General features: G+C 33.5%; 3 protein-coding genes across 3 annotated transcripts in view; all 3 read right to left on the bottom strand.

Annotated features, from left to right (window-relative positions):
• Positions 1–957, bottom strand: part of LOC101493006 (uncharacterized) — a 3,910-nt gene extending 2,953 nt beyond the window's left edge. The window contains exons 1-2 of the mRNA XM_004505556.4: positions 472–957; positions 148–238 (exon numbers count right to left, since the gene is read on the bottom strand). Coding sequence (XP_004505613.1) covers positions 148–238; positions 472–528 — 148 coding nt within the window. The 5' untranslated portion in view covers positions 529–957. The remainder of the gene's footprint in view (positions 1–147; positions 239–471) is intronic.
• A 1,665-nt stretch (positions 958–2,622) lies between these two features.
• On the bottom strand, positions 2,623–14,878 carry LOC101492671 (protein EXPORTIN 1A). The gene is made up of 32 exons (XM_004505555.4): positions 14,390–14,878; positions 13,892–14,008; positions 12,999–13,091; positions 12,808–12,879; positions 12,162–12,269; positions 11,990–12,072; positions 10,943–11,081; positions 10,791–10,859; positions 10,638–10,715; positions 10,436–10,498; positions 10,307–10,351; positions 9,951–10,058; positions 9,767–9,865; positions 8,908–9,114; positions 8,758–8,817; positions 8,332–8,442; positions 7,774–7,871; positions 7,584–7,692; positions 7,090–7,155; positions 6,853–6,951; positions 6,647–6,727; positions 6,421–6,510; positions 5,885–5,970; positions 5,673–5,753; positions 5,417–5,599; positions 5,094–5,160; positions 4,610–4,720; positions 4,355–4,462; positions 3,982–4,119; positions 3,754–3,891; positions 3,575–3,679; positions 2,623–3,237 (listed from the first exon to the last, which is right to left on the bottom strand). The coding sequence occupies exons 1-32, from the start codon at positions 14,486–14,488 to the stop codon at positions 3,115–3,117; spliced, it is 3,234 nt and encodes a 1,077-aa protein (XP_004505612.1). The 5' UTR covers positions 14,489–14,878; the 3' UTR covers positions 2,623–3,114.
• Positions 14,879–17,295: 2,417 nt separating this feature from the next.
• On the bottom strand, positions 17,296–25,840 carry LOC101492339 (probable methionine--tRNA ligase). The gene is made up of 17 exons (XM_004505554.4): positions 25,529–25,840; positions 25,233–25,377; positions 24,434–24,587; positions 24,115–24,270; positions 23,286–23,516; positions 23,059–23,202; positions 20,879–20,969; positions 20,418–20,524; positions 20,188–20,302; positions 19,835–19,962; positions 19,394–19,459; positions 19,158–19,286; positions 18,904–19,047; positions 18,701–18,821; positions 18,073–18,317; positions 17,868–17,969; positions 17,296–17,781 (listed from the first exon to the last, which is right to left on the bottom strand). Exons 1-17 carry the CDS (start codon positions 25,641–25,643, stop codon positions 17,551–17,553), a joined length of 2,424 nt encoding a protein of 807 aa, XP_004505611.1. The 5' UTR covers positions 25,644–25,840; the 3' UTR covers positions 17,296–17,550.
• Positions 25,841–26,250: the final 410 nt, after the last annotated feature.

The following is a 26,250-nucleotide window of genomic DNA, read 5'->3' as shown; positions in this document are numbered from 1 at the left end:
CTTTCCCTATAATGGCCAAAACAACTTTATTAGCATTAATTAAGAAGTAGGTGCATAATAATGAGATCAATCAAGATATCTATCTCTTGAAGAAAATTCAACAAAGCAAACAATGAACTTAATTATGAGTTATGAAACAAAACCCACCAATGGTAGGAACAGTAGATAAAACTTCTCCAATGTGTAGCTTGTACAATATAGTTGTTTTTCCAGCAGCATCAAGACCAAGCATGACAACCTGAACCACATAAAATTAAAAAATAAAATAAAAACAAAATTATAACCATTGCTGATTGCAAATTAAAATTTGGCATAGCGAGTAAATAAAACTCTAGAAATAATCCTAGGTACAGGTTAACAATCGGGCAATAAATCAGCATTATTAAGGGAAAAGACATTTATTGTTATTATATGATAATTAAATAAAAGAGATTAAAGAAAAGTGAGAAGGAGAGGGAAGAGAGGGGTTACCCGCATCTCGGTATTGCCGAAGAAAGTATCGAAAAGCTTGCGAAAAGCTTGACCCATGCGATCAAAATCAAAGGAAATCGATGCTTGATTGATTGATTATTTATGTTATGCAATTTCTAATCACAAAAACAGATTATTGAATTTTAAATTGCAAAGGGAAGGGAAGGGAAGGGAAGAAAAAGAAAGGGAAATGGAATTTAATTGCGTTTCCTTCCTTCTACCTTCCCTGTTGCCTTTGATTTTTGTAAAAACAAAAAATGAATTCTGAGCAACTTGATATTGATATATTCATACAGAATAGTAAAATAGAATACAATGGAATATTTGCTACAATTAAAAAAAAAAAGCCTATTCAAAAAAAAAAAAAATAGAATCTTCATCCTCTCTTTTTTTCGGAGATCATAGGTCTAAATATCACCCTAACCACACCCAATTTAAATTCGAATCTTGGACAATTGTCTAATTAAGCCTATAGTCTTTTGCAATAATTTTAAGTTGCCATTATAAAAGTGAATTTATATGTACATTACTTCTTATTAGATCTTGGTGTGAAATAAATTTAAACATACTATATATAGTCATTAAATTCTTTAATAACCTTGATTTTCTTAAAAATATAAATAAAAATGCATTTTTTTTAAGAAAATTACTTTTGTTTGTATAATTTACATTAAAATAAATAATATTTTTAAAACTTTAATTTTATTAAATTACATCTCATTTTAAAAATCAGAATATCGATTATAAAGGAATATCATTTCTTTTATAGAGGAATATCAGTTCTTTTAAAAATCAGAATATGCTCTCTATAAAATATTGATTTTGGACAATCAAAAAATAATAAATCAGAACAGTCGAGATAAACATTGTCCAAAATCATATTAGAGAGGAATACCAGTTCTTTTTTAACTTATCCTTGATACTCAATAGATTAAGAACCAAAAATTAGTGGAGGAACTATATTAAGAAAAAGATCGTCAATAAATGCATTAATTTCAATGGATCAACAGTTTAATTTATTAAGACTAATGCACTTATATTTTATCCTTAACACTAACTTTTTTTACTTATCCTGTATGAAGGATTATCAATATTGATGTCTTTTTAAGATATAAAATTGAAATGAATACTGAGATCATTTTTGTGACCAAAGTAAAGTTATGTTATCGGTAGATTTTATTAGTACCCTTGAATTCCAACAGTATAAAGAGAATGTCTATGGCTCTTGTATGCTACTCAAATGATAACTGACTCTGCTTGACTATAATGACCTTCAATACTGATTTAAAATATGAAGTCAGATTTAAATGAAAAACAGGAGGACTAAGCTAACTACAATTTTTTAACTTATAAGAGTTTTTATTTATTTATCTTTTTCAATAATTATTCTAAGACTTTATTATAAGAGTCTTAGTAGATGTGGCTATATTTAATTATCTATTTTTACATTTCCAATTTTTTTTCTCACGTTACAGTTACCAAAAAATTTTCTCACGTTACAGTTATCTATAAAAAATTTACCAAAATACTCCATATGTTCACATACAAATATGTAATGTAATCTTGATGTCTAAATTAGTTTTTTAGGCAATATTTATTGTTGTCACCAGCATTCTCAATACATTATTATCCTCCAAACATTTCTGAATAATCAAATACTTTACAGCATTCTCTAACATCAAATCAAAATAGTAATTTCCTTATAAATAACAAATCACTCTAAAAGTCAGAATACCAACATTGACGTGAGAATAATGCTAATGGAATTAATAAAAGAATGCATTAAAAAATTAATTAATATTACATTAAACCAAAAAGAAAACATTACGAAACCCAGGATCTATAACTATTGAGTAGAAATTCTCTCCATATATGGAGTTCCTTTAGTAAGACTTTCAGCTTATAACTACATATATTTTTTAAAGGCAAATGCTTACTCGTGACATAAATTTTTTACTTCTATACACTCAATACTAGTTGTAGTAGTAGTAGAGACCTTCATTTCTTCTGATTAGATGCGCTTGTTGGCTTACTAAATTTTCATCATGTTTTCAACAATGTATTTTCTACGTTGCTACATATTTGAAGCTAGAAAGCAAGACACTAGAAATGCAAAATAAAATCTATCTTTTGGGAGGGATGGAGCACATATAACACTAATATTCATGACACCATATATTAAATGCACTCATGGTACATCAATATCCCTAAAGTTTAATTGGAGGAAAAAAAAAATACAAAATATAAAACCACAAGGGTTTTCTGCACAAACCGCCAGAAGTTAGGAGGTCACACCTAAAGAGTCATCATCACTCCGAACGAGTGTTCCATCTTCGTTCAATACAAAGATGCCTTAATGAATTCGTTACAAATGACCCAAAATTATCATCAATTACTATATCGATAATCTACACTCACCTCATGGACAAGGCAATATCCCTGGTCTAGCTAAAACTCTGAAAATCAGGAACCATGGGCAAGCCAGTCCCAACATAAAACATTGGGAAGAGAGAAAATACTAAACTTCGAGGAAAAAGCTGATCTATTCTCAAAGTCAGTGTTAATTGATTGGAATCAAGGAGCTTGTTAAATACGTTTAAATGCCCACGGTATTAATATTAACTTTCACGCTGTTTAATCTATCTATGAGTCTACCATTTCGTCTTGCAACTCGCTTGGGGCAATCAGCCCTGGAATAGAAAGCATTCTTTGCCGTTCTCTCTCTCTCTGAGCTGCAGCCTCTTCAGCATAGAGATCTTTGTTATCCTGTAGTTGAGAGAGTAATGACAAACCTCAGATCAGTAAAATATTACAGGTAGGAAAGGAATACAATTAAAATGCCAACTTCATGCATCATCATTGTATGATACGGGAACATAAGCAAGACAAATCAACAGTCTACAGGGTGAACCAGAGAAAGGCCAGAAACATCCAACAATTATAGCAATGAGCTAATAAAATGATTATAGACACAGTCATGTGAACAAAACTTAAATTGCAAGATGCATCGACAACATTAAAAAGCACCCCCTACAAAATTTCAAATTCTTGCTTTGGTTAAAAGAGAGCACCTCAATTTAGCCAAAGAAAGTTTTAGCAATACCTGAGCTGAAAATTCTTTTGACTGTATAAGAAAATCTCGTATATGCGTTTTAAATGTAGAGAGGTCATTGGTGGACTCGAAGAGTCCATTAACAAATTGGGTAACCTGCAAATTTCCTGACATTAGTCATTTGTTCGGGCACAATAGGGAAATAATTTAAATTATTTCTCTTCAATTACCTCAGCTGTTGTCATGTTCGGAAAGGAAGCACTTAGAAGCTTTATAGTATATTCACGTACAAAAACGGCATTACTTGAGTATGGATATGGAGTTGCAGCAACATCCCAAAGGGGCTCAGTTAGCACACCAGTTTCCAGCTGAAAAGCTCAAACTCATTATTTGTGCTTTTAATTACTAAACAGAGAAACAAAAATAAAACAAAATAAAGCATAACTATGACACTGTACCAGACAAAACAAATGCTGAAGCACCAAGACATGTAATTTGAACCCAGGCTTATGAAAAGTATCGGTCAAGACAGCAAATATCTCATTCTCAGTTGCCACGAAGTATGTCTGGTAGAACTGATTACAGAACTCTGAGCCCTGTTATAAATAAACCATTCAGCCAAAATATATAAAATGATGATAACACAGTACAATATAGTGGCAAGAACTATGTTATTAATGGAAAATACTTTTTATCATAGATAAAAAGATAGAAAGTGCAACAAAGATAAGAAAACCACAAAAAACAGGAAAGCTATATATAAACAATCAGAGTATGCAGAAAAAACCCCAAGTAGGTTAGAAGCTAGGTATTTAAAAAGAAAAACCACACCTGAAACTTTTTCAGCATTTCCAGCAACAGGTTAAGCCCAGTTTCAGCAATATTCCTTTCTGTATGCCGAAATGCCCACATGATTGAATCCATAACAAGCTTCAATTGCTGACACAGATGACCAAAAATATAAGCGCAGAGTACCGAGATTGCAAATTTTGACAAGCAGACGTAGATAACATCTCATACAATAAGAAAGATTGACAAGCCATTAGTGAAGGAAAACAATTAGTGCAGAGACGGATGAAACAAAACCTGACTTGACAAGCACATTAGTGCAGGAAAACAATGAGTAGCTATGGCGCGGAGTAGAGAAAAGAACTTAAGTCGGTGCTCTGGGTAATCTTCAAAGTTTTTTGTAATCATCTGTATAACAGAATAAAAAGAAAAATATAGTTCAGCTGATATTTTACCTTGGCATATACCCAATAATTATGTCATCAAATCCAGAAAGTTGAAATTATGCTTTTCAAAATTTTGACTGTAAATTTACATTTCAAGTAACAATAAAACTAAATGTATAGATACATCTAGTTTATTAAATGTTTAAGTAACAATACTGAAACCTGATCTAAATACAAGCCCGTGATATTTTATTTCAAAACTAAAATATTCAAATCAAAGTGAATAATAGATTCCAAGATGGATACACAAGGGCCACAGCCACATAATATAATACTGCTAATAATAACAATAAACTAGAACATTTACATCAAAGCCGAATATCCTACACAATTACCTCTAGAGTGCACTGAAAAACAGCTTCAAATATGCGAGGAACGTCTTCAATCATTGCAGCTTTATATCTGGAAGAAAGAAGGGGCAGAGAAAAACCAGTGAAACATGTGAATCATATACCGTCAAAGCAGCTTACCAAATCAACAAAAAAAATGGACAGAAAAAACTGTTAGAATTCAAAGTATGATTTATTATTTTTTGACTGTACAATTTCCTAGATTCATTGGTAGAACTTCTAGTCAAATACAAGTCCCTAGTATTTGAATGTAATTATTGTAACCTCATTATAAATAGAAGGTGTGTGAATAGGAGAAAGAAGCATACTTGTTAACTATTGTTGCAAAAAGGGACAAGACCTCTGATTCCCTTGCATCAGGAACATTCCTAGCATAATCTCCTAGAACAGGATCCATCATTGGTGGCACAAATTGTTTTCCAATCTGTGGTTGATCTTCAGCCTTATCCAAGAATGTCTCAATCAGTTTAAGTGTCTCCCTCTTAACCGAACTGCATCAAGAACTATATGTATAACAGAACTGAATAGTAGTTTTATTGGTAAAAAAACACTAATCTTAATTACCGTAGAAGTTTCACATAGGATGATTTCGATGCATAAGGCCCCCCTTCAGAAATACTTTTTGAAATAAGCTCACTGTACATTCTGTTACAGAAACAAACAACTGGTTAAGTATTTACAACACCAAAAATGAATCAAATTAAACTACTTATTGCTTAGTAGCCACTTTGTTATTGGCATAACCGATACAAAAATTATTGGTTAACAGAACACACCTGTACACATTCAACATGTCCAAAAAGATCAAGGTGATTTGGGGTAGAAAAAATGTCCCTAAAGAAGCTGCAACGCTTGTATTCGTCTGCAATTAGGAGGAATTCAAACACAACCTTAACAACACATAGTAACAGAGCAACAAAAATAAAAAACGAAAGACCAGAAATTGATTATAGTCATAACAATTACACATCAAGACAGAAATAAAAACATTAAAAAAAAAAGAGGTAATTACACAATAACTGTTTAAATTTCAAGATCCAATATAAAACCAGGAGAATATGTCCCTACTCCTTTTCCATGCTTGTAATCAACTATGTAATACAACATAAACAACTGATTTATCAAATGGAAAATTTTGACCATTTGCTTACACAACATCAGCGACTGATTTATCAAATGTTCTCACCACTGAACCCAATCGGGCCATAAAATTTTATATGAAATTTCAAAATTCAAATTGCATGCTGTCCAGTGCAAAATAATGAACATCCAGCAGATTGACACAATTATATCAAAGATTACAAAATCAAACCTGCAATATATTAAGCACAGTCCGTATTACATCTTGATCCTTCAAAAAATCAACATTTTGATGTGCCTGCCCTATAATTTCCATCCATTTCTGCAGGAAAAAAAGCCGAAAATCACAGGCATTAACTATAATACTTGGTTTCCAGAAAGATAAAAAATTAAAAACTAATGTGCATAACATGAAAGAGATTCAGCAAATGGCCAGGCTTCTTAAGCAAACAAAAGACCTTATTTGGGAGCTCCATCAACCGCTGAATATATTCATCTCTCTTCTGAACATCAGACTCTGCTTGAATCATATGAGCAACCTACAATTTAAAAAAATATAATATACAGTGCAAACACAAGAATAAATAGTAAGCATGCAAAAAATATATAATTAAATAGGACAATTTTAAATTAACGAGTTTTTCAAGACATCTAAAAAGCATACAGATTCATAGAAGGAATGTATCTGATGGGGTTCAAGATCTGCAATAGTGATTGGAAGGCCTGATAGAAGTTCAGATACAAATGGCTCATTTTCGCCAACCTGAAATAGCAATTACTATGACAGTTATGGATTATATCTCATACTTAACAAAAATGGAAGAATTGTGGGATACACATTAGTCATTTTTATTAGGATTCGAGAGGATGAGAAAAGAGAGGATATTATGTCGCTTCTTACCTGGGTGATCACAAATTTACGCTTGCACTTCTGAACTATTTTCAGAAAAGTGTCACAAGCCATATCCTGAAACAAATGAAACAGGATCAATATAGAGATAATCAACACCATATTAAAAGTGTTTTGAAGACAATTGTCACAAGTCATATTGGTGTTTACTCACATATAATACCAAATTGACAAAGAAAAGAAATACTAAACAAAATAATTGGATACTCATTTTTCAGCAGATTTAAAGTTAGCATAATCAGATTTAAGATGGTTAAATAGGTATATTGATACCATGAAGAATGTGACATTTCTTGTCAAAATAGCTATATAGCATCTACGAAAAATTGGTCTGAACTCTAAGCCTTTAATGAATACAGATAAAAAAAATCAACCTAGCTCTAGAGAAAATAAACCGGAGCCAGGGTTGTTTTAACAACTAATAATATCATTAGAAATAATATACAAGTGGAAATTGACAGTAAGCTTCAAAGGATAAAAATAACCTGAACTCCAGGATGTGTCTCGTGCATAAACTCGAACAACTTGTTAACAACAGTTTTAAGAAACTTCCAATGAGCTCTTAAAAATCGGGGATACTGACCAACAACATACCTACCAACCGAAGCAATTGATTATATTTAAGAAAGTAGCAATATTAAACAATAAAAAATTGCTCATATAAACAGTTCTTACATGATATTACTTGCAATAACTGCTTTGTTATCTTTTCCCTTGGTGATTTCACATAGATTTAACAAATCGCGAATTACCATAACCAAAAATCTGTTTTCCTGTCGCAAATCCAAGAAGGCTAACAATTAATATTGAAATCAAATACCAAAACTGATAAAAATAATGGCCATAAAAGATACAGAGATAGTTAACAAGGTTAATGAATCAGTTGGGAAAGTGATGTGACACAATCATCAGTCCGACAAAAACAATTCAGTATGAAGTCATGCATGTGCAGAGAGAGATTAGCAATTCATGAAAGAGTAGATGAAACTCCAATGAAAAGTCAAATTGGTGGATGATGCTAACTAAGACATTCTATACCATCCAAGGTATACCCCAAGTCAACACGGTTGTCCACAATTTATATTGTATTTTTTTTATAACCAGCAGGATAGCGCAATAATGGAAATACCAGCAGATTACAAAAGCTTTCCATATTCTTAATATTGAATTGTGAATGTCTCATGCAAATAGGGATATGAAGTCTATCACGCAATAACATAAGGTTGACTGTACCTGTTCTTCAATCATGGAACCAGATATAGATCCAATTGCCCAACAGAGTGTGTTCAAATTGTTCCATGCCCAATCCTCACCACTGAGTTGTTTACTTAATTTCCTTAGCATCTGCATATTACACAATTTAAGACAATTTAATAAAGGTAGCCTTTGTATCATATCGCTTTTAACTAAAACAACATATTCATATAATATTGCCCTTTTAGGTTATTCAATTCAATGTTAGGTCATATGCTTTCATATTTAAGAAATATGATATTGTAATTTCATAAATTGACAAATAATAAATCATCTCATATTTTAAACAATATAAACTTACATACAATAAAACCTATAACTGATTAAAAAGAAAGAAGAAACCACTATGTAATGTGATTTGTCTTTCCAGCAAAACAAAAGGGCAGTGCTTTCTGATTCAAATACCTGCTTTTCAGTATCCTCATGGTCAAGATGTGCCAAGTAAATAAGAGTCTCCCTCATAATCTGTATAATTAAACATTGGTATGTAAGTCTCAAATTTATCCCATTTGAATTATGTGAAACAAATCTACGAGAACAGGTAGAGCTTATGACCTTATATTGAACAAGAACATCATTGTCCTTCAAGGTTTCACGAACAATATTCCCATTTTCATCTTCAACTATGAGAACCTCTTCAGGTTTAGCCATTCGACAGATCATAAGCATTCTCAACTTTGACATGGGACCAGCATATAGCTGTCGGCGCTGAAGAAGTTGAGAACCATGCCCGTCAACCATACCAGGAAGCATCGATGGTACCTGCTTACTCCATTGAGAAAATACATCAGTAATGCACAGTCCACAGCCACCTTTCTAAGAAATAAGAAAATAATATACTAGAAACACACAAGAGACGCTGAGGATGAAAATTATACAAATATGAAACAAAGCCCATTCACTAATTGTTTTTCAAAAAATAATGATTTTCACTTTAAGACCTGGTCCTGGTCCACACTCATTAGCCATACACATAAATTTGAAAATAGATTTTTTATATAATGTGAAGATTAGTGGTAGGAAGTAGGAACACCACTGGCCATGTTTTAAAATTGTTCAAATAAACCCAAATAAACAAAGATTAAGTCAAGGAAAAGCAAGTAAAATAAGCAAAGTTGAAAATAGTAACTAGATGGTTGTGATCACAGCTAATCACATTATTGTTGATTTTACTCATTTAACTAGTCACTTTTACAAACAAGTGTTAGTTCTTATAATCCAATAATAACAAACATGGGAAACCAATTATGACATTCTAATGAACAATAAGGACAAAATGAAAAGCATCAAAAAAGGAAACATTCTATTAAAATGCTAGGTCATATCTTGTGGCAAAACGTTTTAATAGGGTAAAAGAGAATTGCCAATTCATGACTTTTAACAATTAGGGAGTATATCACAAGATTTACAACACCTGAAGTCCCATCAAGCTTGCAGAAGCTGCAGGATTATCCAAACTTCGGTGTGGCTCAAACAGCTCCGACACCAAGGAATTCCAGTAGTCCAAACAGACCTATTATTTTTAACAAACCAGATAAAGTATAAATTTAAGTATTCAGAACAGAGGACAGTGACACAAAAATGCAGTATACACATACCTTAAAGACCTCGGTATCATCTACATATGAAATGTTGATAAGATATTCAAGGCCCAATAGCAGAGTCGATATATTCTCTTGAGTGGACTCCAGGATGCGAATGTGAACCTGCACAAATAGAAGGCTATTTTGTTACCAGATAGCAGAACACCCAACAAGAAACCCAATAAAGCAGGACCAAATCTTGAATGGGCCACAAGTATGATTAAGACTAATACAGTCTACAATGGGGCTTAAAGGTACCAACCTCAGCAACGTCGCATTCTTAAACACAGTACAATCATGCTGTTTGATGATATATAATCACAAAATAAATGAAACATAGACATACGTTTATAAAAATAAAAAAATCTAACCTTAAAAAATGAGGTGAAGAACAGTGCCAGGTTCTGTATAAATGCCTAAACAGAGGGAAAAACCAGAGTTAGGCGTATACATAAAAACTAATTAAGCAAATTAAACATCTTATTTCAATAAAAACCCACTTGTTCTTCACTAGAGCCATGTGCATATGCCTCGGGTATATTTGTCGTCGGTGGGAGTATGCTCTACATTAAACATTAAATTATCACAAAGTCAACCAAAAAAATTATATTAAATGCTCAATGCGGAACGGAATCAAATGAATAAGAATAAGAATGCAGTGCATGTCTACATGATACAAAAAGAAGACCAATCCAAACACACCTGCAATTGGCCCATGAATACACCATACATCTTGACATACTGCACATCATAATAATTCCCAAATTGAAGGGATGCCACCTGCAAACATAAAAAGTGAATATCTATACAATAAATTTGAAGTAAAAACATCAAAGCTAAAAGGATGGAACATACCTCTGTTAAACATTGCAAAGTTAGGTTTCGATATGCTGGAACCGGGAAAAACTTTAGGAGTGTCTCAAGCTGTGGTGTAGCCGTAAGTTGTAAGATTTCAGTTTGTGAATTCCTCAACAAAAAATTCATTTTAAGCAGAAAAATAAACCTACCAATGGTGATTCAAATATATAACCCAAGGGAATCCACGATAAGAAAGCATGCAATGTGGACAATGTAGCACGTATGAGCTCAGTCCTTTGGGATGCTGATAGAACATATAAGCATAGCTCATGTATGAGTTGAAATTCACTGCAAACAACCAAGTATAACTCTTAGCAAAAATAGACACTTCGTAGAAAGTAAATTTAGATAAATAACAATCGCTGAACAAATAAATAGCCATCCAAAGCATGCATGATAAAGTGTTAGATATAAAACCATTACCAAGCTTCCACCTAATAGCTTAGGCTCTTAATGCATGATATCAAAGACACGTGTAAGAGAAACAGGGACAAACAACCATATCAGTTGTAAAAGGAAACTTAAGATAAAACTCATCAAAGGAATGATGAGCAAAAATATTTCCAGTTCATATAAACAAATAAGTAATTGAGCCAATAAGTGGTCAAGGGTTCAAATCCTAAAAAGAGCATCTCTGCTAGCATTGTGTTGGGATAAGGCTGTATACATCTACCCTACCAAGACCCCATCTGGGTAGGAGCCTTGTGCAAGGGCAATCTTTTAAGCGATAATTCCTAGATTAGAAAATAATTTTCCTATATTAACTTGCATAAAGTTTTTTATGTAATGTGTTCTAAAATGGTCAAGCAATTACCGATCACAACTAGAGTATTTGATGCCAATCACCCCAGTCTAACTTCCAGGTGATAAAAGCAATTACAAAATCACAATTAAAAAAATACAAACTACAATATATTCTCCCACCTAGTAATTATCATCAATTGCTCTACCTAGCCCCCAATATAAGTAGTTATCACCAGCCACTTGCTAGTCTTTCAATCTATAAAGAATCAAAAGTGAACCCAAAAAATTATAAAACATCACAGATAAGGCTTTAAAGAATGCAACCTTATGAATCCATTACTGTACAACAAGTAATTAAAACTCAGCCTCTCACACACCCAACTTAAAAGAAAGATACGTGAAATGAAAAGCAGGAAAGAATATAAATAAGACATTAAGTTGTTAACAGCTACCTATTCATTGATTGTTTAAGCTCTTTTATCTTCTGCTGTGTCATTTCTCCTCTTGAAAAATCAAAAACCTCCTCACTCAAAAGCTGAACATATTGACTCAAAAAACCTCTTAGATTAGTCATTGACATAAGCAAGATAATCTGATGAAAAGTGGGATAAATCATAAACTTACTTTCAATATAGCCATACAATTCTCACAGATTGTTTCACTAGTTTTAGCTGCTGAGACAAGATCAGGAATAAAGCTTCGCCATCTTGCTGGCCATTCATGCTTCAAAATCTGAATGAGACACACCGACCAAAACATACAGCATTTTAGTGGCAAATACAAAAAGATACAATCAAGAATAATTGAAGAGGAGATTCTGAATCCGCAATTACAACGAAAAAGTGAAAAGATATCTGCAACCTTATTAGAAGTTTGAAAAATACTGCAAAAAAAAATTTTTACATCTTGAATCTTGATAAATGCAACTGTATTCAATATTAAGCACCACACCAAAAACAAAAGACTTGATTGAGACAAAAAGGGAAAATAAAAACTCTTAAGCAGATTGAATTTATAAATGGTAAAGAAAACGATAAGCCACACATGCATAAAATAAATGATTTAGAGACCAACAGAAATAACTCATAAAATTGTCAACACTAACAACACGAAAGCATATAATATGGGGAGAAGAGAAAAGTATAAAACATCCTAAGCATATTGGATTTGTGTATAGAAAAGGAAAGCATATAAATTAACTATTGAACAATGGGTTGCAGGACCTAAACACGGGAATTTGCGGTCAAAGTTAAGAAACTGCAGTGTTTACCTGAACTAATATAATGTTGAGTTTGTTGACATACAACCTTTCCATTCGAAATGAGGACTCATTGCTTGAAAGCTACACAAAAAAACACCAACAATGAGATCAATGATGCAGAAAAACTAAGTATTAAAGAAAGAAAATCTAAGTATGCCTGACAAGGTCAAATAACAGCTTTCGCCAAATACAGCTGATACCTGTACGATAATATCAGAGATGAAATTTTTCATCCCATCTCGCTGCTCAGCAGGTAATGCATTCCATCTATATTTAATTACACCCTCTAGAACCTGATCGTCGAAGCATATAAAAAACAAATGCTGAGAAATGCAGCTAATATAATATTCTCATTAAAAATAAAAACTTGTTTGACACTTAATAAGCATTGCTTCCGAATGCAGTGCTCCAATAGTAAGTACGCTACAGAGGTCAAAAAACTAAGTAATCCATATAACACAAATATGAAAGCATAAAACACAGCAACCAAATGAGTATTGAGTCGATAGGCCTATCCAGCAAAGTGATGTGATGTGGAAAGAACATTTTGTCATAAGCCTCTTAGCAAATGGATGCCAACGGAAAAATCAGCAAATATAAGCTTATATATTCAAGACCTCTGACAATGCAAATTTGCCCACAAGTACATCCACTCAAAATCATATAGTGACAAAACGGCTGAAGCACCTCACTTATGTCTTATAGTGTTTTGAGTTTAGAAAAGCATGTTTTCAAAGATAGCACATTACTAAAGTGACCAATTAAGCATGTGTAAATCTCGATCCATACCACAAATCAACAAAAGCTTTTGCATGATAGAACTAATCTTAAGCCTTAACCAGAAAATTTCAAGAGTATTGTTGGACAAAGACGAACATAACTATCTGCATTGACTACACGTAGATACAGGCTTATAGACAAGACAAAAATAATCATTTGAATTGACTGCACATAGATATAGGCTTATAGACTATGATTGAAGCAAATATCTTTTGCAGGAAACCCTAAAATCCAAAATCTATATTTTATATTCAAAATTGAATATCCACTCCTCGTAACAATAACACCAGAACAGTTCATCAAATAAACCAACCTGCAAGGCAAAGAACTTGGTATTGAGATTTTGAGTGTTTTGCAAGATATGCATGACTTGAAGCCACATATCGGGATTGTTTTGCAAGTCTCGCAAAATCAAATCAGCAGCACTTCTCTGCACGATCAAAATGCACACACGAAAAAAATGTTAAACTTCAAACACACAACCAAAAAAGAGAACAAAACAGCCTTGAACAGCATCACATTATCTAAACGAAAACAACTTCAATGCCCTAGGTATACTAATCAATCAAGTTTGAACCAAACGACAACAATTATGAAGAACTTCCGAATTAGTGTATAGTGTCGGATAAGCGAACGAACTCGTTCAATTCAATAGATTATGATAAATTAATTTCACAACGACAGTGATTACATGTCGCGTGATGAAAATAGTTAACGTTTCGAGAATTAAACCCTAAAGTAGGCATTATTCATGGTAGTGATAAGGACATTGTGGAATAGAAGAGAAATGAAGGTGGAGATTATGACCGACCTCTTGCTTAGATCCGGTGCCATAGAAGGCGGCGACGGTGGCGTCGAGCAAGGGTACATCAATCGGTTGGGACAAATCTCTGAGCTTCTCAGCGGCCATGGAGGAAGAGTAAACCCTAGAGTAGAGTAAAGTCACCTACTCTAGTGTAGTACAGTGTACGGTTAGAAGCAACAAAAACCCTAGACTCGGAGATTCTAGAGAGAGAGAGAGAGAACAGTGGTTTGGATTTGGACTATTTAGTTTTTTCTTTTTATACGCTAAAGAATGAGAATAACTGTTATATATTGGGTTGAAATGAAAATTGTTAAAAGATTAAAAAAAAATAGAAAATAGAGAAAGGGGAAAAAGACAGCTTGAATATGAAGCAGAGAGAGGGGGGAGAGTTTGAAAGAAGAGAGGGAGGAAGGAACACGTAAAGATAGCGAGTGAGTAAGTGAAGTGATTTATGTTGTTATGATGACTTGGGAATTGGTTCAACGGAATCCAACTTGTGGAGAGACGTTTTGGGGGCCCTATAGATATTCATATTCTTGTTTGTTGGAGAAGAAAACGGGTCGAATTGGGTGAGTAACACGGGGAATGAGTTTCGTTTACAAAATTAATCTCTTTTAAGTTTTGTCACGTGTATTAAAAAATTAATAAATTTTCTCAAATATTTCTTATTAATGTGTTTTTTATTATTATAAATGCAAAATAAAATTAATGTTTTAGAATAAATGTACAAAATAATAATTGAAAATCACATTAGTTTTAAAATATTTTGCTTTTGCTATAGTAATACTCATTTTAAAATGGGTGGAATTTGACCAAAGTGTTTTTCCCATAAAAGGAATGTATAACAAAAGTGGAAGAAACATTTGGGTCATGACTATTTGGTCGATAATACTATTTTTGGTCGATGCATATAAAAAAATATAGAATCAATCAATCATCTCAATTACTTAAATGAATTAATAATAGTTGTGCATGGAAATATTTTGATTTAAAAAGCGTTTTAAAATTAAATATATAGACCAAAACTTGAACTTAATATTTTTCAAAAATAAATTTGAATTGTTTGCATCTTTTGCGACTTAAGTTGAAAATCGTAATTATATAAATGGTATGTTTTTACATAAATTCACAGTGATAAGTCGAAAGATGTAAAATAATCGTCTTTAAACTCAAACAATGATATATATCGGAGAAAAGAAAAACTCAAACACTAGTGTCATGACACGAGTCAGAAGATGTAATAATTTAATTAAATCGAACATTACCTTGTCATAAGTCAAAAGAAGTGAAATAGTAATCTTTAAACAAGAAAACTAACTTGTCATAAGTTAGAAAATGCAATCGTTTACTAAAATTGAACATTGACTTCCATAAGTTAAAAGATGTGAAATAATCGTCCTCAAAACCGAATTGTCTTAAGTCGGAAGATCTAATTGTTTGCTACAAAGAAACACCAACTTGTTCTATCATAAAATATAACCATCTATCAATATAAAGACATATTTGCCATCAATTAGAAGATGTGACCATTTAAACAAATAAACTCAGTTTTAAAAATAGAAAAATGCAAAATAGTCATCCAATAAATCAAACAAATATTACATAAATAATATGTGAAGCAACCATCCATCACTTCGTTAATATGCATATAGCAGATAAAATTCAGAATCATACATTAAAAATCGTCGTGTCACAAGAAAAATAAATTACATTGAGGAACAAATTCGCCAACAATTACAATTGTTCCATGAAATTGAAGATCTTCAACAGTTGCAATAGTACTCTCCATGCCTTTGCATGGGCGTGCATTAGCGAGAGAACAAAGTTAGTCACTAACAAAAAGAATCTCATGTATTTTCACTTGCACCATGTCAACTTTAGTGGATTAGGAGATAGGAGAGTTGAGAAAAATACCACCATACAGTAAGGGGAAACCATTGTGACACAATGGATAGAGACCACCACATGTAGCCATAACAATTTGACACCCACCACTGGAGCATGGCACAGGCATGAACGTTATGCCATTTGTGAGCAATAAAAAGTGGAAATACCCTTTTGTTGATGAGGATGTTCCAACATCGATCCATAAAAGTATCAACAAGGTATTGTTTTTTTATCAATGATTTGTTCTTGGTCTCCTAAGCCGATAACAACAAGAACATTGTCATTGGCCAATGAAAAAAATATGCAAACAAGATACATAAAACATATGAATGAATAGCGCAACAATCAAGAGGGAGAAAGCCGACATACTTAAAATGTGTCACCATAAGCAACACACATTCAAACAGTGACAATATTTATTAATAAAATATTTTGCAAACCTATCACATTTACTAATACTTCAGGTGTAAGAGGGGCTAGTAGAGGACGCTCAAATTTTTTACTTTAGACCATTAACTACACTGGTAATTAATAGTTTATGAAGCTTGTGTATCGGTATGGGCTAAAAAGACCCAAACCGAGGTCAAATGACTCGGCCAAAATCACTTGAGACGATATATTTGACCTGATGGAACAAGGATTAGCATTACCCACATCAGTTACCTAGTTACCTGTAGATAACAAAGTATCCGTAGATAACAATTGACAATGGCTATTCAAAGAGCGTGGGTAATTCATGATCAAAGGATTTGAAGTTAGTAAAATAAATAAATCTATATATTTATTTACACGTTTTGTTCTAAAAATATTATATTTCAGGGCACAAAACCTCTTGCAGCTTATTTTGGACCGTAGAAGATTTAAATCTCCCGATCAAGATGCTCTATCACGATTAGGTATCTTCAAAATAATCTATTTTCCTTGGCAAGTACTTTCCAACTTAAATGGAAATCCAATCGTAAAAAGCAAATCCCAACATCACAAGTGTCAACAGTTCCCAAATAGGAGAATTATAGATCAGCCGAGAAAGAAAATCCGGAGATAAAATTAAAATGTAATCAAATGATGATAACAAGTTGGCACTTGGCACCAGCTCGTCCAAAATAAGCGATTAAAATGGGGGAGCAAAAATTAAGTTAAATTACGCAATGTAGATGTAAATTCTACAAACATGCCAACACGAAAAACTAACAAAATCTGCGAGTCAACTAAAATATGCTTTTTTTTTCCTTTTAAACTTTTTTCTCTTCTCACTCTGAACAGCAATACTCGATGTTTGTCTACCGTATTGATCCACCGCTTATGGACGAAACCGTACAAATGCCAGCTGATGTGGTGAGTGGTATATCCTTGTAGCATGCCTCTAGCTTCTCATTAGTGTGCAGATCCACTTGCAACGTCTCCCAAACTTTCTTCTTTGGGTTCAATAGTTCATCAGGATTGCCTTCATGCCCAGGGAATGTAATTCTTTCTCCAACAGAAGCAGAACTGGGTGGTTCAACCAACTCAACCTAAAGGGCACACAGCAATAAGATATTTAGTACTCTACTCTTTTCACACTTCGCTGAAAAGGAAAAGGCATTGTTTTCTTCCTTACCTTGGTGTGATCATCATTGGAAGCAGCAAGAACCATTGCTTGGGATTTAATGCCCCTCATGGTCGCTGGCTTTAGGTTGCAAAGAACACAGACCTTTCGGTTCTGAAGAAAGTTATTAGCATTAATTACTTAATCAATAGAAAAAACATTACCATCACAACTTGTCATTTAAAAAATAATATAGACGTCAGAACCAAAAAGAAACCTGCATTTCGTCAAGTGGTATATACTTGACAAGTCCACTGACAACGGTTCTTGTCTGTTCTTCACCAACATCAATCTCTTCAACATAAAGTGAATCTGCATCTGGATGCTTTTCAGCTTTTTTAATGAGACCAACTCGAATATCAAGCCTTGTGATGGAAATATCGGGTTCAGCTGAAGCCTTGCTTTTGGCTTCACTTGATGATTTAGAGGATTTTGCTGCTGATTTTTTCTTTACATTGCCATCTGTTGCAAACAGTGGCCCAAATCAATGTAAGGAAACTGGTTGCTGTTTCTTACTGTATTCATAACACGTATGGATTATAGAAGTCTTCAGAAAATATAATATGCAATGCATTGAGGTTAAAGTGCATTACAAAAGGTCCAACTGTTCATGTCATTTAGCTTTTTGCGGAATGGAGCAAGTTGTCACATTCTTTGAGGTGAGACGAGAGTCTATTTGAGTTTTTGGAATGTTTAGAGATATTCTTAAGGTAGCTTGGATATACCTTATCCATTTTTCTTCTTGAGGTTTATGTTTTCATGAAAATATAATGATAATACCTCATTACTTATCTTTGTCGACCTTTCAAAACTTAAAACTCATTAGAAATGGATGCAATAAACACCTGAAACTTTTGTTTTCTTCAGTTGCTCAGCAACATTTTCAGCTTCGACCTCTGCACGCAAAAGCCTATCAGCTTGACTTCCTTCAAACTTCTTCCTGTAGAACTCCACTTCTTCATCTTTCTGGTAAAGGATTTTGAATACATCATGACTTGAAAAAGCACAATTTCAATCCCTTTATTAATTTTCAAAGCATCTTACATACCAGCTCCCTGAACAATGGCTTTGGTGTTCCAATTGTATGCCCAGCGCTTAGAATATCCCAGGGTCTTTTTACTCTATCAATATCTCCTTTATCGTCAGAAAGTGAAAGATGTGTCTCCACCGACAAATTTAGCTGCTTGAATACCTTCAGTGCCAGAAAACAGAGAAGTACCAGAAATGTCTTGGAATAAGTAATCAAAATTAAACGAAATACCCACAGAAGAGGAACACAAATATGTAGGCAAGTTATTTTACCTCAATACTGAAAGATGGCATAAAAGGTTCCAATAAACAAGCAAGAAGATATACAATGCCAGAGGCAGTTTTCATAACAAGGGAGCAGAGAGATTGGTTTTCCTTGTAGAGGCGCCAAAACTCAGTTTCCTACAAAGTTTATTGCACATCCATTAATATCAGCATAAAAATATAAGTAAAAAAGAATATTTTGGGTGTTAGGAGAAAAGCAAAAATAGAGAATGTAGAAATTTTACCTGCAAATATGCATTCCCCTCACCAGATATGCTCATTGCAATTTTCAATCCTTGCTTTAGTTTAACCTTTACAGTTTTGCAAAAAGAAATACCATCAGACTGTGATAATAAGCAGATTGTAAGTAAAAAAGTGCATTCTGGTGATTGCAGGCTTGTTTAATTGCAGTTTCTAAAATTTGTTGTTCTAAAAAAAACAAAAACAAAATATTCAAATAGGTGTTTTATGTTCTCAAAATTCATTCTTGTTACTGACCTTTTTGAACAAAAAATAAGAACAACCTAGAGTGGTTAGTTTGTTATTTTCTCATTTTTTTTATTGTTGGGTTGCTTCTCCATATTTTGATTTATAAAATACATTTCAATTTATTTATTAAAAACAAACAAGAACAAAATCAAATATGTCCTAATATATCATGCTATTTCAAAAGGTAAATTAGAAACCTTCTCCATTGCTTCTATGTATTGATCCAAATATGCAGCAACTTTGTTGGACAATTTTTTGGTTGGGTCATGGGAATCGGCACTTACATCATCAGGAACAGCGGGAATAATGGAATTATATCCTTGACCTTTACAAGACAGCATCAGAAAACAACTTTAATAAATGGTGGGAATGATGAAGAAACAAAACCATATAAAAATCTGCTAACGTCCCGCATATTGTGATAAAGGACAATTATTAATCAATGCTCCAAGAAATACACTGACAGTCTTCATGTATGCATTTCCTAATTATTTGTAGCAACTACTAAACAGATATTTCAAGCGAAAAATTACCAAAGAGCTAAACCAACCTGCAGGTTTGGCAATAAAACTCAAAACTCGATTGACGAAGTTTCCCAAATTACTCAGCAACTCACTATTTAATTTTGCTTGCAAGTCAGACCACGTAAAAAGTGTATCTGATACCTACAAATGCATCACATTCAACGTACTCAATAGAGGAAGAGGAAATAGAACGTATTTTTATGCTTCAAGAGAAATATAATAAGTGTTAATGAGGAATCTCTTGGAATAGATTTACCTCAGGCCTATTTGTGAGCAAGTAATATCTCCATACTTCAACTGGAATACTAGTATCTTTAGCATCGTTACCAAATACCCCGACGCCTTTGCTCTTAGAAAACTTCCCTAAAAATCATAAGTAAAATTTTGTTACTTGAAAACTGTCAAATGGCAAACATTATCATTTCTATTGAATCGTAGACCCTGTTTGATTTCTGAAAACATCTGTTTTCATTTTCTACTACAAAACGGGCACGCTGTTTTCACTTTGTCTCCTGTTTTCCAATATTTGGATAGAGATTGGTGAGAATAAAAAAAGTTGTCTTCACTATTTCTTAAGCAAGTCTTTGAAAACGTGAAACAAAGTGAAAACAAGATGCATTTCTGTTATCGAAAAAACAACGGCAGTTTCAAAATTAAAAGTGTAAATAAGAAATGACAGCAGAAAATGTTTACTGTTATGGTAAACATACTACAAACCTGCTTCATAATTCAGGTATTCAGTAACACTAATAGTCTTCATTAAAGTCCAATTTTGACCGGTTCCGAGTAGAGTAGATGGAAACATTACCTGAAGAATAAAATCCATCAGTTCACGATGAACTATTTCCCCGACATCCATAAAATACAACCCATTCTATCTACCAATGAAAAGCTAGTTCTAGTTGCTTTTGTTTTAAAACTTCAATGAGCAAATAGCTGCTAGACCAAGACTACAAGCACTGAAGAGATCCATTGGCATTACATAAGGGCAAAATAGCATGTGTCAAATTCAGTACTTAAAGGCAAAAGCATAGGATGTACACCTGTTGAATAGGATTTACGTCATACTTGTAACATATTGGGAAAGACTTTTTCTAGGGGATATAACTATTTCTCAGCTCTCTATGGGAGCTGCTCAAAAAAGCTAACACAAACATGCACTTAATTAATGTGGCGAGCAGATAGAGCTTTTCAATTAAATACACTTCTTAACTTACAGCAAAATGGTTCCAATTTGACTCAAACGAAATGTTGAGAATCCCAAATTGGATGAGATATATCCCGAAAAATGTATAAAAGTGAGAGTCGTCCCTCACCTTAAAAGCCAATTTTGTGTGGTTGAGTTAGACCCAACCAAAATACGAAGATGAAACAACGAATATAATGGCGAGGTGTGTTGAACATTTATAACAGAGAGTTCAATATTTTCAGTCATCAAAATATTTGGTTGTTTAAATCAAAATAATGTCAAATTTGCTGCCATAAATTCACAACTAACAATTGTCCTGACAACTCTTTGAATTAGGGTTCGGAATAAATCTTTGAATTTGGGTTAGGACTAATTCAAAGCTTACTCAATACCGTTATTCATCGATATCTAATGTGAGACTCTCAACACGCCGCACTCATGCTTTTGATCTAGAATAGACTCTGATATCATCTTAGAATGTGGGTTAGCCGTAACTCAACCACACAAAACCAGGCTGTTAAGGCCCCCAATAACAAATTCAGCCATACCACTATCCAATATTGGACTCAAAACAGTAACAAAGACTGCATCAAAGTAAACAGCATGATAATTTCACAAGTGGTAAGAAGAATTCACAGAAACTAGAATAAATGATGGTAATGAAATAACATGTGACAGTGGCTGGGGGAGGTTGCATGCTAAGAAATTGGTTGGTCGTGTGGCAGAAGCACATATATTAGAAAATAATAAAGAGCATATTTGAACATTATTCATATAGCCTTTGCACCAAATTTCATACAAAAACAAAGAGAAAAAAGAACAAAGAGAGCATTACATTCTAGTGATCTAATCCAAAAAATTGAAAAACAATAATGCATGAAATATCTAGTATACAATATTACTGAACCATAGTTAGCAATCCCCGGTAGCAGCACAGAGCAAGCCACCCGTAAAACAATAAAGCAAGATGGTCGTTATATCAAAGATTATAGATTCAACATAAGTACACTAAAAAGACGAAAAACTGAATACATTTTCCAAATTAATAAGCCGTACACTTAAAATACAAAACAATGAAGGCTTGAGAAACAGAATTAAGGGGTTAAAAATGAAAGGAAAAAAACAGAGATGCATGCTGCAATATGGGGAGGACAGAGAGGTTCTTAGCATATTGAGAATAAAGTGCATGGTTGATATTGAATAACGGTAAACCACTGATCAGTAGTGGTGGAAAACACCGGAATGACTGGAAATGCTGCACGCAATCATTGAACTTGAGCTCATGACAGTGGACAAGATGAACGGAGATTTGTTTTAAACATGAATTGTGATATAAATGAATGTAGGAAGGTTATGATTTGACTGATGCCATAAAAATACGTCAATGAAGTGACAAAAATATAAATAAATAAAATAGGAAAAGTAAAAAAAATGGGGTTTGAACCTCCACAATATAATAGCAACGCAAAATCTGCTAAAGGATGCAACTTTGTGTCTGATTGATATCCGTTTACAGAACTGGGAGTCTGGGACATAAAATTGTTTCAAAAACAAATTGAAAACGTGAATTTTTTAACTCAGCCAGAGAATCATGGATCAATGTAGGAAATCGATAGAAGATAAGACATTGATATACGTAATCCCAAGCGAAGATTAGAGCAGATAATAACATATAAAATCCTCAAATTGTATAAAGATAATAACTTACAGTGTGGAATGGCACATTGTCCTTCCCCATAAACTGATACAGCTCCACATTCTCGGGGTTCTTCCACCATTTCTCCCAATCACGTGTGTAGCATGCCGTGATTGATATATATCCAATAGGTGCATCAAACCAAACATAGAAGACCTTCCAATTTTAAAGAATATAATTTATAAAATTACTGAATGAAAAAAAACAGACATTTTGAAAGGCCCAAAGGTAAAAATTACCTTGTCACTGTATTTTTCATGTGGAACAGGAACCCCCCACTTCAGATCTCTGGTAATACAACGTTTCTTTAATCCCATTTTGAACCACGAATTTGTTGTTTGAATAGCATTCTGACTCCATGATCCGACCACGGACATCTCGTTGATGTATTTTTCCAATTGATCTTTCAGCAGAGGGAGCTCAAGAAATAAGTGGTCTGTATCACAAATACGAGGACTATTTCGACAAACCTGTTACAGATGCCAAAACACCCCACCATAAAACTTCTCTTGACTTCCAAACAACTATGTAAGTGTACTTGAATATGACAAGTAAATAAATGTGTCTACTTCAGAACATGTAATTTAATTTTAAACAAAGAAGAATCAAATAATTAAACACAAAGAAAAGGGAAAACAAAACTGCAAGGAACAGAGGGGGCAATGAAACTCGAAGCAACTAAAAGTTCAAGTATTTTAAAAAAAGGATATCCATTCAGTTTGCTAAGGGTTGTTTGGGAGGGGTGGTTTCGGAGGGGAGGAAAGAGGATGAAGAGGCTAATGGTGAGTCTTCCCCATGTTTGGGACTTTTTAGAAATAAGTGAGTGTTTGGAGATTTTGAAAACACCTCTAAAGCCCTCCTCCAAAGGTTTCTTTTAGTTCCCAAAATTAGGGCCTTCAATCTCTTCCAAAGTCCTCCCTCTCTCCCCTTGTAACTCCCAAATGTAGCCTCATCCAAAACAATCACACATATAACACAGAAATGCTTCCACGGATGGGAAGGATACAATTAGTTAATTTTAATCAGCACAACAGAGAGCCAAAATTTAGGGAAGGGTGGGTTTACTACCTTGCACCTGGGAATCTTCAACTCTGTTGGATTTAGAAGGTTTCCACACTTCTCACATTGGTCTCCTCGAGCAGAATCATACCCGCACCCCGGAATTGGGCAGTTACCCTCCACGAGGCGATCGGCTAAAAACTTTTGGCATGTATCGCAGTAAAGCTGAAATTTTGTAGACATTGAAGCAAAACATAATAAATACCCTTGCAAAAATCGGTGAAACAACCCAATTTTCAACAAAATTGGAGAGTATGATGCCAACAATAACCAATAAAATGTCTAAATATAAACACTCTAGCCAAAGAAATAAAAAACAACTGAATACCTGCTGTAGTGTGTCCTCAGAGAGCCATTTGTTTTCATGTATCTTTTTGAAAATTGCTTGACAAACTTCAGTTTGCTCAGGGGAAGAGGTCCGCCCAAATTTATCAAAACTTATATTGAACCAATCGTAGACCTCCTTATGAATAACATGGTATCTACAAACACACACAGAAAATATCAGTGATGAAATTCTGCTCAAGGAGCAACTCAGTGCCAAACAAGTGTAACAACCTTAAATCAAAAACACAATTACAAAAAATGGAACTAGCTTGTGTTAACAACTCTAGTCCACATTGATGCTATACCAACATAACAACCTACACACTATAAAATATAGGCTTGCGGCAACTGTTCCTCGGAGCCTTTTGGCTAGTAAAAGTTAGGGGTTAGTGAAACAACATTGCCAATGCTTGAGCCATTAAGCATCACAAAATAAGAACCTGTTTGTATTAGCTGATTTGAATTTTTTAGATTGTTTGGGAAACCTTATGGAAAAAATTGATGTCATGTCAATAAATTGTTTTTAGCTTATTTTCATAAGTTCTCTAGGATAACTAATAAAGACAACTTATTTTACATGAACATAATTCAACTTATTTATCTTCTGTGACAAAAATATTGACTTATACATAAACACTTATGTAAGTATTTAAGTTATAAAGGCTTAATTAAGATATCTATCCAAACAAACCTATGAACATCAAAACTTACACAATTACAATAAGCAAGCAGACAAATGTTACTTAAATTAAATTTAAAAATGCAAAGGAAAAAGCATAAAAGAGGAAACAAATTAATACTTGTCACAAATCTCTTTGGGAGAACAATTCTCTTCCAATGCTTTAGTCTCTGTTGCTGTACCATACTCGTCGGTACCGCATATGTAAATAACATTGTAATCCCTAAGACGACAGTACCGAGCAAACACATCGGCACTCAACACACCTGCTCAAAATCAAACCAACAATCGTGAACCTCGAAGCTACGAACACGAGAAATGTACAAAATATTTCAATCGATTACATGAACAAACAAATTCAATGTGCAAATGTGAATTCTGGAAGAAAAAAATGAATCGATGATAAAGAGAACTTACATCCAATTATGTTACCGAGATGAGGGACGTTATTGACGTAAGGCAAAGCACTAGTGATGAGGATGTTACGTTTTCCTTCCACGGGAAGCTTCGGCACTTTAAGATCTTCCGTCATTTTAGCAGGTAATTGAATCTGATTACGTCACCTCGGAATCTTCGCTCGCCGGATAGATGAAGAAGCTCCGCCGCCAAAACAACCGCGGAGTGGAAAGTGAGAAGGAGAATATGAGCGAGGGTATAACACAGCCGCAACGCACTTGGGTTAGGGTAGAAAATCAGCGTCTTGCCCTTGTTTACCAGGATACAGTATCAATTTAATTAATACATTATTAATTTTAATTAACTATATATATCATTACATTTTAGTTTTACCGTTACTGTGTGTCCAAAAAAATCGTTACAACTTATAAGTTGTCAGTCCACGTCTAATTTAGCTTCACCTTTTTTTTGTGTAAACTGGCGTTCTAGTATCTAGACGGGTTTTCGGAGACTAACTTCTCAATCGGAATATAATTAATTACATACAAGAAAATGGAACTCGATCTATTTAAGTATAAATAAAGATTAAATGCATTATTTTTTAGTTATTATTTTTTTATTATGTAGTTATTACATGTGAGTTCTATGCAACCGTTGGGCTAATTTATATGAGATAGGCCAACTTTTTTAGAAAATTTATATATTAATAAAATAGTATTCAACAATATTTTAAAAAGTCAAAT

The sequence above is a fragment of the Cicer arietinum genome, chromosome 6 (assembly GCF_000331145.2).
Source record: "Cicer arietinum cultivar CDC Frontier isolate Library 1 chromosome 6, Cicar.CDCFrontier_v2.0, whole genome shotgun sequence".
Lineage (NCBI taxonomy): Eukaryota > Viridiplantae > Streptophyta > Magnoliopsida > Fabales > Fabaceae > Cicer > Cicer arietinum.
The sequence above is the reverse complement of the archived record's forward strand: the minus strand, read 5'-3'. Positions and strand labels throughout refer to the sequence as shown.

Bases quoted from the DNA above. Each gene is read 5' to 3' on its own strand.
- LOC101492339 (XM_004505554.4), bottom strand. From the start codon at position 25,643: ATGACGGAAGATCTTAAAGTGCCGAAGCTTCCCGTGGAAGGAAAACGT. The intron at 23,203-23,285 runs GTAATTTTTACC...TAAAATTGGAAG, and splicing joins ATGAAAAATACAGTGACAAG to GTCTTCTATGTTTGGTTTGA. The intron at 17,970-18,072 runs GTTTCTTTTTGG...AACTTTCTTCAG, and splicing joins TACCACTTGACGAAATGCAG to AACCGAAAGGTCTGTGTTCT.
- LOC101492671 (XM_004505555.4), bottom strand. From the start codon at position 14,488: ATGGCCGCTGAGAAGCTCAGAGATTTGTCCCAACCGATTGATGTACCC. The intron at 7,693-7,773 runs GTAAGAACTGTT...TTCGGTTGGTAG, and splicing joins GTTATTGCAAGTAATATCAT to GTATGTTGTTGGTCAGTATC. The intron at 6,511-6,646 runs GTCTTTTGTTTG...TTTTTCCTGCAG, and splicing joins TGATGGAGCTCCCAAATAAG to AAATGGATGGAAATTATAGG.